Raw genomic sequence first — 15,794 nt, 5'->3', positions numbered from 1 at the left:
CATCTGCTCTTCCTTTTATTCCTTCATTATCATCCCCGTCCGTCTTTGTGTTTGTCGTTGCGCGTGCGCGTGTCCAAGCGCACACGACAACAGCCACTGGCTGGACCTTACGTGTCCATCGTCCACCGTTCACCGATGTTGTTGTCCAACAAACCCAACAGTCATGTGTCAGATGGTTCGATCATGTGACCGCGCTGGCTCGCCATTGGCCGGGCGGTCCGGTTAAAAACGCTGGGCGCAATCCGGGCTCAAGAGTTTCAGGTGACAGAGCTAGAAGAGGCGGGGGGGAAATCCCAGAGGATCTACTGTAAAGGCAGAGCGAGGGGATGGCTTAACCAAAGAAACGATGGTCCAACAGCTGAATGAATGTGCATAAGTAAGACTTTTTTAAAAATTTATTATTGATCATATTGGTTTAAATTTGAAGAAATATGTGTGCGAAAAACTTTTATTGATCCTGTGATTGACTGGCAACCAATTCAGGATGTCCCTAGTCTACTGCCTAAAACAGCTGGGATAGGCTCCAGTATCCAGGCGACCCTAGCGAGACTAAAACGATCTGGAAAATGGATGGATTGATTGATGGATGTTTATTGATGATTTTTTCTTCTCCTCCTAGATCCTGAGCTTTACTCGACATACCTAAGACCGGAGGGAATCAAACCCCTGAGCAAACCAAAGCCTTTCTCGATACCAAATCGTACCGAAGCTGCTCTGTATTTTTGCCGCCGTCCAAAAATGAAAGTTTTGGAGAGCTCACGTGGAGACATGAGCACTTGGAGGGAAGTGGATTTTGCTTTCAACTGTACCTACATCGTACCGGATCAGGTGTCGAACCCAAGTTTCAACCTGCCGAGAGCGATGACTTCCATTCCACGCAACCTATCGTTCGAATACGACAAAGATGAGGTGAGATCGTGCTTCTTCACATGATTCATTTTGAGTTTCATCAACATTTTGGTCAAACTTCCATTTGTGTAATAAAAACAAAAACGATTTATTGCCAGACGTGCAAAAACCTGTCCATTCCAGTGTTTTTGTCACTGACACTCAAATTCCAGGACCCACAGGATATTGAGTTTTAGGACTACATTAAATTCAATGCAGCGTTAGAAACCTTAGACTTTCTTCTTTCATCAGCAAAAAAAAGAGTTAATTCTTAAGTTATATGGGTTTGGGGTTATATGAGCTTGAAATGAGGGCGGCTGTCCAAAATACAATTCAATACATACATATTGGTTTGTATAGTTCTTTTACAACAGCTGAACATTAGAAACCTTAGACTCTCTTCTTTCATCAGAAAAAAATGAGTTAATTCCTAAATTATATGGGTCTGGAGTTATATGAGCTTGAAGTGAGGGCAGCTGTCTAAAATACAATGTACATATATCATATATTTTGGTTTATATAGCGCTGTAACAACAGCTGAAAGTTAGAAACCCTAGACTCTCTTCTTTCATCAGAAAAAAAGAGTTAATTCCTAAATGATATGAGTATGGAGTTATATGAGCTTGAAATGAGGACGGCTGTCCAAAATACAATGCAATACATATATATTGGTTTATATAGCGCTTTAACAACAGCTAAAGCTGGAACAAAGCGCTAACATGGGAAAAGGGGGAAATGCTGCCCCTTCCCTTGTGGAAGGGAAAAAACATTGCCAGAGGTCTGGCCATTGCTTTATCAGCACCCAAGCATAAAAAAACGCACACAAATTCGGGAATGGCGCTCTATGTGATATTTTCAATTCCCGAATAAATTCGGGAATGGCAGTGGCTGTGACGTGTGAAGTTCTTGCCAGGTGATGTTATCACAACTTTGTTTGGCTTTCTTAACAGCGCAGCACACCCTTTTAACCTCCCACATATTTTTTCACTCAGGTGATTCACGCCCTTTGCGATAACGCTTCAGTCAGCTGATTCGGTTGGACTTTTTTGTTTTGTTTTGTTTTTTGACTTTTGGTTTTTGTTTCACAATTATTTCCTGGAAAGTAGTGAGGGAAAGCGTGTAAACTAATCTTCACGCTGGGTCTCGAATGCCTCCTTCCTCTTTCCGCATCACCCAAAAATGTGTCAATAATTTCCTCTTAGTTTAAATGACGATCACATGGGGTATTTTCCTATCATTATCATCATTAGCCTATTTTGTATGTACCCATCTTTTGCATCTCCCTCCATGTTTTCCAATGAGGAATGCCAATCAAGAAGCACAGCCATGATTTTGTTTTATTTTTATGCACTTAAAGGACAACCAACACCATTTTTTTGTTTCCTAACTGACATCAGAAAAACGTTTTCGAGCATCTAAAATACCCAAAACACACTGGCTGTTATTTTTAGTCAAATGCAAAACATCAATAAAAATGACTTAAAAAGTGTCCAAAAACGACTTCAAAATGAAACCGGAAATGGCCAAAAAAATGTATTTGTTTTTGTTTGTTTATTTAGTCCGAAATGTTCCCTGGAAGCACGTGGCAGATGGGGTGTGAGTAGTGATTACCAGTTAGAGACTGGCGGGCGGTGAAGGGGCTTTTGCAGAGTGTGTGTGTGTGTGTGTGTGTGTGTTTGTTTGTGTGTTCGTGTGTGTGTGTGTGTGTGTGTGTGTGTGTGTGTGTGTGTGTGTGTGTGTGTGTGTGTGTGTGTGTGTGTGTGTGTGTGTGTGCGTGTGTTTGCATGACTAGTCTGTGAGGACCACTAACATTTTATAACAATCGTAGTGAGGACATTTTTGACAAGTAAGGACCTTTTTGCCGGTCCTCACAAGTTTTTCATTCTAAAGGCTTCTAGAGGGTCTATATATGCATCTGTTATTAAAGTTTTAGAGAGGTCCTCACAAATTCACCCAAAATAATTTTTTTGTGTGTATTTTCATTTCACTTGGATACACACAATTTTTACTCACTGTGTGTGTTTATGTATGTGTGTGCGTGTTCATTGAGAGGAAAAAAGTTCATACCACAAAAAGTAAAACGATATTTTAACCAAATTCACTACAGGGGTGAGGATTTTGAAGGCACCCATTCAGAAACCTCACTCTTGCTGTTATTTCAGTTTCAAGTCCACTTTTTATTTCTTTGTTTTTAAAGAAGTTGAAGTGGGAAATGGGGTGACATTTAGTCTTCAAATGGAACACTAGTTCTATAAATTTATCAGCAACAGTGGTCCTCACTCCTTAACTGGAGCTATCCGGACCTCACAAAACCATTGAAACAGGAATGTGTGTGTATGTGTGTAAATGTGTGTGTGCGCGTGTGTATGTGTGTGTGTCGAATAGAGGTGGGTGGGGGGGGGGGGATTTAGGTTAAAACCAGATGATTAACTTTCGTTGGGAACATGCTGGCTAGCAAGGCATCAGGCTTCAACTTGGCGGCCACACAAGCCATTTTGATTTCTGGGGGGAACAAAATGAGGAGGGGTGGATGGCGAGTGTGATCGCGTGGGTATCTCCTCAAACTACCCCAGTCCACTTTCCTCCCCCAAAATAACCCCCTCCGTTACACATCTCGCTTCCCCTCCGCCTTTCTCTCAATAACTTGAGCGGTTGAGCAACGATAACGTGGCGGCACAGCCGATGGTTAGCCACGCAACGCTGGCTTGGCACAAAGCGCCCTGTCACACTCGTTCATCACTTCCAAAAATCACCTCACTTGGACATGTGCAGCCACACTCGCCCCACAGTGACCACTTATTGTCATAAAAAATAATAACAATAATAATAATAATGATTAACCTTAAGGCTTTTTAACGCATTCACTGCCATTCACAAATTTAGTCAGGAATCGAAAATATAACGTAGAGTGCAATTCCCGAATTTGTGCGGGTTTTGGTTTTTCATGCATGAGTGCTCATAAAGCGCTGGCCGGACCTCTGGCAATTTTTCCCCTTCTACAACGGGGTAGCATTCCCCCTTTTTTCCATGTTAGCGCTCTGTTCCATCTTCAGCTGTTGTTAAAGCGCTATATAAACCACTCTATATGTATCGCATTGTATTTTGAACAGCCACCCCCATTTCAAGCTTATACAACTCCAGACCCATATAATTTAGGAATTAACTCTTTCTTTATGATGAAAGAAGATAGTCTAAGGTTTCTTACGCTGCATTGAATGTTTATGTCGTCCTAAAATTCTGTGGGTCCTGGAATTTAAGTGACAATGACAAAAACCCTGGCACTGGGGTGGACACATTTTTGCACATCGTCTGGCAGTGAATGAGTTAAGTGCCTTTTGAATATTTACATTTTTTAATTTTTAGATATCATTATATGGATGTGGACCAAAATTTAATTTAAAATACATCAACAAATTGTAGGTTTTTTTTCCATTATGTTTATTTATTTATTTATTTATTTATTTATTTATTTATTTATGTATTATGCAAGTGAACTTTTCCAGATGATTTAGTTTTTTTTGTGCTGATTCGGAATCTGCCGTTTTTTTCCTCTTTTTTGAACTTTAACTTTCCATTTTTATTTTTATAATAATGACACAGCATGGGGATGCTTTGTTAACAGGTGGATTTTTTAAAACCTCATTGCATTGTAAAAGCCGTATTGCGCAAGGTTTTATGGGTGAAACTTCAAAATAAAAGTACTGTATCTAAAAAAACCTGATGTGCTATAAAAATGTATATGTAAAAAAATAGCTTTAATAGATATACAACCATCTCTGCTTAAATTCTGTTTGACTAATTACAATACAATACAATACAATACAATACATATGGATTTATATAGCGCTTTAACAACAGCTGAAGCAGCAAACTGTTTCTTGCGGAAAAATTCCATGAGATAATCAAAAAAACTTGCATTGCTCATTTTCTGTTTCATCTGTTTTCAAGGTGAGCGGTGTGTTCAGCAAAGAGTACATTCCTCAGGGCACCCGATTTGGCCCCCTGCAAGGTGACGTCTACACCAAAGAAAACGTTCCCAAACTGGCCAACCGAAAATACTTCTGGAGGGTAAGCCCGACAAAGGGAATATTTTATGTCTCACGTAAAGTCGATTGAAAATGCAAGTTTTTAAAACATAGAAACTTTGTTCTCTTATGGCCGATGGTACAAAACATGAAACCCCAAAACCATCATCACAACTTAACTTATTCACAAATTTATTCGGAAATTGAAAATATGACTTAGAGCGCCATTCCCAAATTAATTCGGGATTTTTTTTTTCGTGCTTGAGTGCTGATAAAACGCTGGCCAGACCTCTGACAATGTTTTTTTCCCGTCCACAAGTGGGCAGAATTTCCCTTTTTTCCATGTTCGCGTTTTGTTCTAGCTTCAGCTATTGTAAAAGCACTATATGAACCACTATGTATGCATTGTATTGTATTTTGGACATACACCCCTATTTCAAATTCAGATAACTCCAGACCCATATAACTTAGGAATTAACTGGCCAGACCTCTGGTAATGTTTTTTCCCATCCACAGGGGACTGCATTTCCCCTTTTTCCCATGTTAGCGCTTTGTTGCAGTTTCAGCTTGTTGTTAAAGCGCTATATAAACCAATACAGGTAACATCCGACTTACGACCGACTCAACTTATGACCACCCGTACTTACGACCATTTACGACCAAATCCTATTTAAAAAAAAATAATTCTACGCCTGGCATCGCAATGCGCTAGCAGGCCAGCAACGCGTATGACAATTTTGGCTAGCCAGCCAACATCTCATTCTCGCACAGCAATCGACCGTGTGATGGCTCCAGAGGGGGAAGTTTGCGAATCATTTAGCCTCTCAGTCTCTATTAAACATTTTGAATGTATTTCGACTTGGTCGGAACGGAACTTGGTCGTAAATCGGATGTTACCTGTATGTATGCATTACATTGTATATAGAACAGCCACCCCCATTTCAAGCTCAGATAACTCCAGACCCATATAATTTAGGAGTTAACTCTTTTTTTCTGATGAAATAAGAAAGTGAGGATTTTTTTTACACTGTATTGAATGTTTATATAGTCCTAAAACGTAATATTCTGCGGGTCCTGGAATTCGAGTGACGATGACAAAAACCCTGGCAATGGAGCGGACACATTTTTGCACATTGTCTGGCAGTGAATGAGTTAACTGGAACTTGCTGCGTCACTCTGAAAATTGAGTTACTCCCGAGTGAATTCCCATTCATTCATTTACCCCCCCCCCCCCCCCCCCCCTCTTCCACTATAGGAACGGTATTTCCCTTCCGGCTTTATTTCCTGTAACACTGACGGGCAGACGTGGGAAGCCACACTCATGAATTCACGAACCTCACTAGTCAACACGTGTCTATTTTGACCGGCAGCCAAATGTGTTTTTTCCCTCCGCCCCCCCCCCCTCCCCTCTGAACCCCGTTTTGTGAAATAGTGTAACTATTTCTGATGATTGATAGTGACGAGAGTGAGAGAGAGAAAGAAAGAGAGAGAGAGAGAGAGAGAGAGAGAGAGAGAGAGAGAGAGAGAGAGAGAGAGAGAGAGAGAGAGAGAGAGAGAGAGAGAGAGAGAGAGAGAGAGAGAGAGAGAGCGAGAGAGAGAGTGACACAGCAAAAACAGACACACCTCCAAGCTTCAAATACAATGACAGAATCAAGCGCGAACACACTGGAGTGACAGAACACCCACGACACGCCGCTACCGCGCACACTTGAGAAGCGCCATTCCAAACGGAGTACACCACACTGAACGTTAGGACAGAAGGAGATCGAGGATACTTTACTGTACATGGCAATGGTGAATGTTTGTACTTTTACTCCCTTTGTCACTTTCTTACATCCCATCCCTTGGTCACTATTCAGCGATGGAACAGTTATTAGCTTATGTTTCAAGAGTTCAATCTGAATAATAAAACTAAAAAGGCGGTAAATGGTGAACGCAAGCTAAACCGTTATGTTTTTTTTTTGTTGTTGTTGTTTTTTTTTAATCCGGTTTCCATTTTGCAGATTTATAGCGACGGACACCTGCAGAACTTCATCGATGGCTACGACGTCCGCAGGAGTAACTGGATGCGTTACGTCAACCCGGCGCGATCGCTGAGTGAACAGAACATGGTGGCGTGCCAGAACGGACGCGACATCTACTTCTACACAATTCGGCCTGTGGAGCCCAAACAGGAACTGCTGGTGTGGTACAGCCAAGAGTTTGCCCAGAGGTTATGCGGTCAGCAGGAAAATACCAAACACAGTGAGTGTGACACGGTCTTAAAGAAATACAGTAAAGTCTCGTTATATCGATATCGGATATATCGATAGTCCCGGTTATATCGATACTATTTCTATGCACGCACGGAGAAAATTACATGCAAACAGGGTCGGATATATCGATAGTCCCGGTTATATCGATATTTTTTCGGACTCCATTGAATATCGATATAACGAGACTTTATTGTATATCTGACACTCCTCAAAGGAACGGAAATAAAACCCTGCTTTGATCATCTGACATATTTGTTGTCTCCACTGATATCCATCTTGGCCGAGGAATGTGATTCTTCTTGATCTTTTCTTCCCCTTTGAGGATCAGATAATGACATTGAATGCTTTTAAAGATCTTCCACGCTGACTCACGATTGCTCTGATTAGCCAGGGGAAAAAAAATCCCTTGCTATAAAATAAATAACAACGCAATATTCCCACGGTGACTATGTTAGGGCCTCACCGTGACTTGACTGCCATTCCCAAATTCATTCAGAAATTGAAAAGCATGACTTTGAGCGCCATTCCATAATTTGTGGGGTGCTAATATAGCACTGGTCAGACCTCTGGAAATATTTTTCCCTCCCACGAGGGGGCAACATTTGCTAGCTAGCTATTCACTATCTAGCTAGCTGGCTATCTAGCTAGGTATCTGTTGGCTATCAATTGGCTAGCTAGCTAGCTAGCTTTCTATCTATTTGAGTTACTTTCGGGTTGAGTGATCGCTGACGTGTGTGGCTGTCGCTGCTCACCCACAGAAAAACTGATCATGTGACTGTAAAGTGACCTTGAGAGTTTTGAAAGACGCTGACAAATGAAATGTATTATTATTTGCCTTTTGTCCATGTTATTTCTTTGTCACAGCTTCAGCTATATAAATTAATATGTATTGTATTATTTCGTACACCCGCCCCCATTTCAAGCTCAGATAACTCCAGGCACATATAGTTTAGGAATTAACTCTTTTTTTCCTGATGAAGGAATAGCGTGTAAGGTTTCTTACGCTGCATTGAATGTTTATATCGTCCTAAAACTCAATATTCTGTGGAATCTGGAATTTGAATGACAATGACAAAAACCCTGGCACTGGAGTGGACACATTTTTGTACGTCGTCTGGCAGTGAATGTGTTAAAATCGATGACAGCCATCTTTTACTTTGAAACCAAACGCGATTGTGGGTCGCTTCCTCATCCCGCGCAATTTTCCTTTGCTCCAAAGTCAAATGAATGACTCACGCAAAATGAATACACCAACCACGTCGCCAGTTACCCAGGTGACTAATACCACGGCATTTTAGTTGCATTGTAAAAGCGTTCACGTGACTTTGATTACAGAGTATATGTTGCTTGCGAAACATTTGAAATCGCTCACAATCACAACACCGAAATATTTTATGGCCTCATTTACAGTAGCTCAGAGCTTGAATCCAAACAGTGGCAAATAATTTGACACATTATAACATGGAAATCAGGGTAATTGGATAATAACATTAAAAAATGCCGATGTGTTGTGTAAATTATTCCTTAATTGAAGGTTGCGAGGTGCGGACGTGACACGTATGCGAGATAATAATTGACCCCCTCACCCATAGGAACAAAACAGAAACCTAAAGCGCTTCGTTTTATGCGTGATGAGTCAAACCCGATACGAGCCTGTCCCATCACGGGGAGTGGCCGACGTGGGTGAATATGTGTCGCAAGCAGTGGCATGCCACTCCCACGCCTTCAGTAGTGCTACCTCTGAATCATTCCACCGCTGCCAGTGTGGTGCGATTTACTACACGTCCACAAGAGGGTGTCGTTGGCCAGGAAATAACTTGTGACTTGAAAAAACTTAAAGGACAACCGACAACATTTTTTTGTTTCCTAACTGACATCAGAAAAACGTATTATAGCATCTAAAATACCCAAAACACGGAGGCTGATATTTTTAGTCAAATGCAAAAAAAAAAACAATAAAATGAGTAAAAGTATCCAAAAATTACTTCAAAATGACCTCGGGGATGCCGAATTTCAGAAGCTCTCGCCCCTTGTTCGTGACGTCCCGCCAGGACGTCTTGCCTTGCTCTAGAATCAAAATAATGGCTTCAGATTCGGAGAAGATGCTTTCTTGTGACTCATCCAGTTATGAATATGTTTCAAATAGTTCTGAAGAGGAAAGCAAAAATGTTTGCAATCGATTAAAGAAGTCCTCCCGTATCAATTCGAGCTGTCAGTACTCCAATGTAGCGTCCCGGAAAATGCACAAGATGGCGCCCAAGCTTCGTTGGAAATGGGCAGATTTGTCCGCTGGGAATTTGTGTCAACTAGTAGTCTTGGTGCAACACACAGCAATTCACCATCGCATTATTTATGTGTTTTCCTTCTAATTTCGCCATCAACGCGGATCAATACGAAGTTTTCAGACCAAACAAAGTAACCAAAATGCATTGTGATGCCGCTTTCTCGGTCAGGGGCGTTCCTGACGTGACGTCACATCAGGCATCGTCATCAACTCGAAAACAAGACTTCCTGAATATTCAGTGCGATTCTTAAAACGTAAAATATAGCTATATGCCGTGGAATCTTTGTAATATACGCTCAGTAGAAGTCATTTGATGTGATTTTACAAATTATGGACACAACTTGGTGTCGGTTGTCCTTTAAGAAATACTGTTCGAATTTTTACGATGAACGTGTGGATTCGTGATAACTTCATAAAATTGCAATATTATACGCTATTTTTGCTAGCTTCGGAGCTAAACTGCCCCCGTCGTCAACCACTTTTCTGTCATTCTCCCGCAGAAACCGCAAACGCTGACGACAACTTCGACGACGCCCTCGCTCGGCACACCTGGCCCATGGAAAGGACCAAAGAAGAGGTGAAAGAGGAGAGGAACGATGAAGACGTGGATGTGGAGATGTTGGGGAGAGACACTCCTCCGGATACCCCCGATGACCAAATCATGGACTTTAGCAAAAAAATGGAAAAAGAGGTGAAGGAGCATCCTCAGTTGGAACCGAGAGGGATGAATATGCCTCACCCGGCGCTGTCGTCGGATCAACAGAATCTCCCCCTTCACCTGCATGGCCTCTACGGTCATAGAGAAGGCCTGGTGTCCACCTACCCGCTTTACCCTCAATCCAGACCTCTTCAGTCCACCTACCCGCTCCTTCCCCCCTTCGCCTCACACTACCCTCGCCTCTTCCTGCCTTCCTACTCCCCTCCGTTTCCCGGAATGCTGCCTTCTCGAGGATCCGTCCAGTACGGTGGCTACCTGGGCACGGACGGGATCCCCTACCCTGTCCTCAGCGCCCCTCATCTACTTCCTATGACTCTTCCCTACCCTCCATCCCCGACGGGCGGTCTGAAAGAACTCACCCCGAACGTGTCCCCACCGAGAGGCGCCCCGGCCACTCCCGAGCTCTCTCCCATTCCCAAGCCGGTGAGCCCTTCGCCTGAACGTACTTCCTCCGGCTGCGAGGAAGCAATCAATCTCACCTTGGACATCGCCAAAGGCAACTCAGGGATGCGCAACCGTCCCGGCCACAAATCTTTACCGTACCCTCTGACAAAGCAGAATGGAAAAATCAAATATGAATGTAACATCTGCTCAAAGACTTTCGGACAGCTATCGAATCTTAAGGTAGGGATTTGGAACCATCAACCTCTATTTGTATTTAATTTTTGTGTGTCTCCATTGATGAACCTTGTTTTATGATCGCAGGTTCACCTTCGCGTGCACAGTGGCGAGAGGCCTTTCCAGTGCAACTTGTGTCAAAAAAGTTTCACGCAGCTGGCTCATCTCCAGAAGCATCACCTTGTTCATACAGGGGAGAAGCCGCATGAGTGTCAGGTGCGTACAAACTTTTTTTTACAAAATTGCGAGTTTCAGAAGGTCCCGCCCACTTGTTCGTGACATCACGCCAGGACTTCTTCGCCTTGCTCTAGAATCAAAACAATGGCTTCAGATTCAGAGAAGGGGCTTTGTTGTTACTCATCCAGTTATGAATATGATTCAAATAGTTCTGAAGAGGAAAGCATAAATGTTTGCTATCGATTAAAGAAGTACTTCCGGATCAATTCGAGCCGCCAGGACTCCAATGTAGCGTCCCAGAAAATGGAAAAGATGGCGCCCAAGCTCCGTTGGAAATGGGCTGATTTGTCTGCTGGGAATTTGTGTCAACTAGTATCAAATAGCAGTCACACAACGATTCACCATCACGTTATTTATATATACGTGTTTTCCTTCTAATTTCGCCATCAACACGGATCACACTGAAGTTTTCAGACCAAACAAAGTACCCAAAATGCATTGTGTCTCGCTTTCTCGGTTCCAGACGTGACGTCGCGTCAGGCATCATCATCAACTCAAAAACAAGACTTCCTAAATATTCAGCGCGAGTCTTAAAATGTAAAATGTAGCTATATGCGGTGGAATCTTTGTAAAATACGCTCAGTAGAAGACATTTGAAGTGATTTTACAAATTATGGACACAACTTGTCTGGAGGCGTTGCTTGTCCTTAAAGTAGCTGTAATGTTAAAAATCATTTGGCTTGGCTGGGGGGGGGGGGGGGGCGACTTTGTCATGGACCCCGGCCGGCGTATTACGAGTCTTTTCTAGTTTCAGAAGTTGGCAGGTATGCAAAGCAAACAGAACAGGTTAGCGATAGAATTCCTGCCTTTCCAAAAGAACAGGAATGACGACGCTTTCACAATCTCAATCATGTCAGCGTTGCGTAATATCACTTTGTGCCCAAAATAATCCACACATAAATCTTTCCGTTTTACATTTAAAAGCTTTTTCCGTCGCCTGAGGTACTTTGGCAAGTCTGTGACGTTTGTTGTTGTTTTTTTTTTTCCTCTTTCTTTCTTTCTGTCCAGGTGTGTCATAAGCGCTTCAGCAGCACCAGCAACTTAAAAACTCACCTTCGACTCCATTCTGGGGAAAAACCTTACCAGTGTAAACTATGCAGCATTAAATTCACTCAATACATCCACCTGAAGCTACACCGCCGGCTACACAACAGCCGCGATCGCCCTTACCACTGCCAGTTGTGCTCGCAGGCCTTCTACCACCGTTTTTCCCTTCGCCTCCACCAAAGCAAACGCTGCACGGCCGACTCCGACTCGGCCGTCGACGTCCGCGTGAAAGAAATGCTGGAACGTTTCGATGCCAGCCAGGAAGCCGACGCGCTGACAGAAACGCCGTCGGCGCCGCAGCTGGAGGAGGCCTTGGAGCGATGGCTCTCTCGCGCCTTCGAAGGCGAATGGAAGGAGGACCAGAAGGAGGCCTGCTTTCTGCTCAAAGCGCTGACGTTGACGGAGCTCGTTTCTCGGCGCGATGTTCCGGCGACCTATCAGGAAAGAGCGAGCGTCGTCCATCTCCACAAGCGTTCGTCGACGGTGAAACTGGAGGGTCAGTGAAGGAACCCGTGAAGAAAGGAGATTTCATGATGTAAAGCATCACCGTTGGAGAAAGCAATGTCGCCAAAAGTAGCCTCTGTTTTTGACTGAAGAAGGATTTTTTTTAAATAACCAAAATAAGAGCATTCCAAAGACTCCACTCGGTGACGTGATATTTTTATCACACGTGTAACCGACGGGTATATTGTCATTGGTTGCCATGACAACAAAAATATAATTTATTTGGTCTAGTTGTTCTGTAAAAGTGCTTCATGTTTCTATGCGAACCTTTATATGTGTATTTTTCTTAAAATCGTATACGTTTTCACTGTATCTACCCCGGTCAAGGATGACGCTTCGTACTGATGTCACAACGTTTATTGTGGAACACTTGGAACACCGTGAAAACTAAAGGACATTAAAACGACAACATTACAATAAGTTCGACAAAACATACAGTAAATAAGCAAATTAATAACGTACCGTGTGCACCTTATTAACCGAAAGTAGATAAACTTTTACGTCGGCTTTACACTGTCGTTCTCTTTCTATAGCAGTTACTCTCGTTCTGTCTCTCTGGAGTTACTCTAGTCTAGTACATCAAAACATATGACACAGAAGCGGAAGTGATAATGACAAAACATTACTAATAAAGTATTGAATGCGATTTTAAGAAAAATACACATATAAAGATTCACATAGAAACATTAAACACTTTTACAGAACAACAAGACAAAATAAATTCTATTTTTGTTGACAATATACCCGCCAGTTACAACATGTGATACAGATTGTCTTTCCCTCCAAACAAATCATCCCAAAAAGAAAATTGGAAGACTTATCCAACTGTGAAGTCAGTTTCTTATACTCAGGTAGTGTTTATATGCATGTGCGTGTGTGTGTATATGTGTTAATTTATGATTTTGTTTATTTATTTAGCTGTTGATTTTATTTAGTAGACCTTAGTGTAAAAAAAAAACAACTCAGGAATGATATCATAGTTTGTCACGCTCGCTTTACTTTACATTACACATGCTTTGTGTCCAAGTGATTAATTTATTTATTTATAATTGAACCAGGATTAAAAAAAAAAATCAAAACACTTGTCGAAATGAACATTTGCCAAAACGTTGTTTTCTGAAATTATTACACCGTAGCGAATCACGCAACAGAACAAAAATAATAAAATACAGCCGAAATTGTTACATTGACACTAAAAATGAACAAAAAAAAACAACGATAGTTTATCATCAGCACAAACAGCAGAAAAAGGAGACGAAAAAACTGACCATTTGGATTATGGTGTACGTTCTAATTTTCTACGTTCGTTTTTTTTGTATGAGGTTCACTGTAGTTTTTTTAAACAGGTTTGAGATTGTAATAATTTATACGTGAGAGACTATTTTGATTGTACTTTTATATGGTAGAGAAATAAAGATATTGTTTCTACAGAGTGTGCTGGTTTGTTGATGTTGTTCCAATACTTCAATGAGAACCAGGTGATTTTTATTTCGTTTTATTTTTATTTTGTTGAACATTAACAGACTAAATTTTCGAGTCGTAAAGATGAAATTTGGCATGACTATCAAGTCGCTATACACACAGACGCACTAACATCATTTTTCCCCCTTTTTCTTACCCTGAGTCGAATGTTTCGAAAGCAAATCAAAATGTGTTCTTTCCAGTAATTCGCTGTCATGGTTATTGAGTCTGTTTCGGTTTTGTGTATGATGTCATGTTAAAAAAAAAAAACGTATTTCCTGTTACTTTGCGTGAGAGAACCCACAAGAACGACATTGACACGAGTGAACTTGAGTAAAATCCTCCAAAATTGTAATTGGTAATATCGGAGCGCGACAATAACAGAAAGTAGCGCTAATGCTAGGCCGCCATTTTGAAAAACAACAACAAATAAGCGTCTTGTGGATTTGATGCAAAAGTCAATGCAGAAAGGCCGATATCAATGTCTCTATAGGTGAAATACTTTTTGATTCAAATAAAAGTAGCCAATTTTGGACATCTCAGAGAGTCATGGCCATAACAGGAGTTTCACGAGACTTGTTCAAACACATCAAGTGTGTGTGTGTGCCGGATTTCAATTAACTATTCTCTTCTTAGAAATGATGACAAGGCTTGGGTGATTCAGTTCACCATAAAAAAAAGACTTTGGGGAAGGGAACAAAAGGTACTAGACTACCGGTACTTTCACAGTCATTTCCTTGTTCAAGTGCATAGATGAGGTTGAATCAGAGTTTTGTATTTGTTGCATCATAAGTGCATAAAACAAGCATGGAATTATATGTGTATTCGCTATCTATTAGCTATCTATCTAGCTAGCTATCTAGCTATCTATTATCTATCAAGTAGCTAACTCAACCTGGAAGTAACTCAAATAGATAAAAAGCTATCTAGCTAGCTATCTATTATCTATCTAGTAGCTAGCTAGCTAGCTAGCTAGCTTTGTATCTATTTGAGTTACTTCCAGGTTGAGTGAACGCTGGTGCGTCTGCTGCTGCTCACCCACAGAAAAACATATCCTGTGACTGTAAAGTGACCTTGAGAGTTTTGAAAGGCGCTGTCAGATATATGACAGTCAGACACTGTGGACGAAGACTCGGAACCAGAAAGATTGTCCCGACTGCCAGCACGAGACTATTTATTGAGAGTATATGCAAATTTAAGTGATACATTAGTAAAACATAGTTTTTCTGATTAGAATACCACACCCCTGGAACGTTCTGAGTCACAACAGCTGTAAGCAATAAAACATTGTCTTTTCCATGAGCTGATAAATTTGTAAACTGGCTAATGAGCTCTTCCTGTGCAGGATGTTCAAGTCGTAAATAACTTCGGTGATAAAGAAGTATCCCAAGTCCTAAATTCTGTGCAAGGACAGATCTCCTTGATGAAGCTGGCAGTTTAACTTGCTGTGTCTGTTTACCTGATTGACCCGAGGTTGTCTGTGCTTTAATTGTGTATTCAGTCACAAGTGTTGACTAAGCATATAACAGCATGAAACCTTTAAATATGAGAACTTCTTATTCTATCTAATCTCTATCAGGCGCTTATAAATGAAATGTATTATGATTATTATGAGGCTTCCGTCACGTAATTAGATGGTGGGGACTTGAGCAAGGCTGTTGTCGCTGAACAAAATGGTCTCTTGAATTTCCTCATTTTTAGTTTTCCACCTTGACCCACAAATTAAAGTCCGCTGGATCCAGATTCATATTGTTTAA

At 41.5% G+C, this 15,794-nt stretch overlaps 1 protein-coding gene across 2 annotated transcripts; it reads left to right on the top strand.

Moving 5' to 3' along the window:
* Positions 1-245: 245 nt before the first annotated feature.
* prdm1b (PR domain containing 1b, with ZNF domain) lies at positions 246-14,023 on the top strand. 2 transcript variants are annotated; one of them, XM_089023870.1, is made up of 7 exons: positions 246-376; positions 620-909; positions 4,837-4,956; positions 6,917-7,157; positions 9,953-10,794; positions 10,876-11,004; positions 12,034-14,023. In XM_089023870.1, the coding sequence occupies exons 1-7, from the start codon at positions 367-369 to the stop codon at positions 12,574-12,576; spliced, it is 2,175 nt and encodes a 724-aa protein (XP_088879996.1). In that variant the 5' UTR covers positions 246-366; the 3' UTR covers positions 12,577-14,023. The 2 variants fall into 2 exon arrangements, with proteins under 2 accessions (XP_088879996.1, XP_088879997.1); XM_089023871.1 differs by lacking the exons at positions 246-376; positions 620-909; positions 4,837-4,956 and adding an exon at positions 6,569-6,707 and having other exon boundaries at positions 12,034-14,021.
* Positions 14,024-15,794: the final 1,771 nt, after the last annotated feature.

Source organism: Hippocampus bargibanti, linkage group LG20, assembly GCF_051943395.1.
Source record: "Hippocampus bargibanti isolate YZ-2025 linkage group LG20, ASM5194339v1, whole genome shotgun sequence".
NCBI lineage: Eukaryota > Metazoa > Chordata > Actinopteri > Syngnathiformes > Syngnathidae > Hippocampus > Hippocampus bargibanti.
The sequence above is the reverse complement of the archived record's forward strand: the minus strand, read 5'-3'. Positions and strand labels throughout refer to the sequence as shown.

What these genes read in the sequence shown, in the direction of transcription:
- prdm1b (XM_089023870.1), top strand. An exon ending in TCGAATACGACAAAGATGAG is followed by an intron (nt 910 to 4,836) that starts GTGAGATCGTGC and finishes TCTGTTTTCAAG; the next exon opens with GTGAGCGGTGTGTTCAGCAA. An exon ending in GACAGCTATCGAATCTTAAG is followed by an intron (nt 10,795 to 10,875) that starts GTAGGGATTTGG and finishes TTATGATCGCAG; the next exon opens with GTTCACCTTCGCGTGCACAG.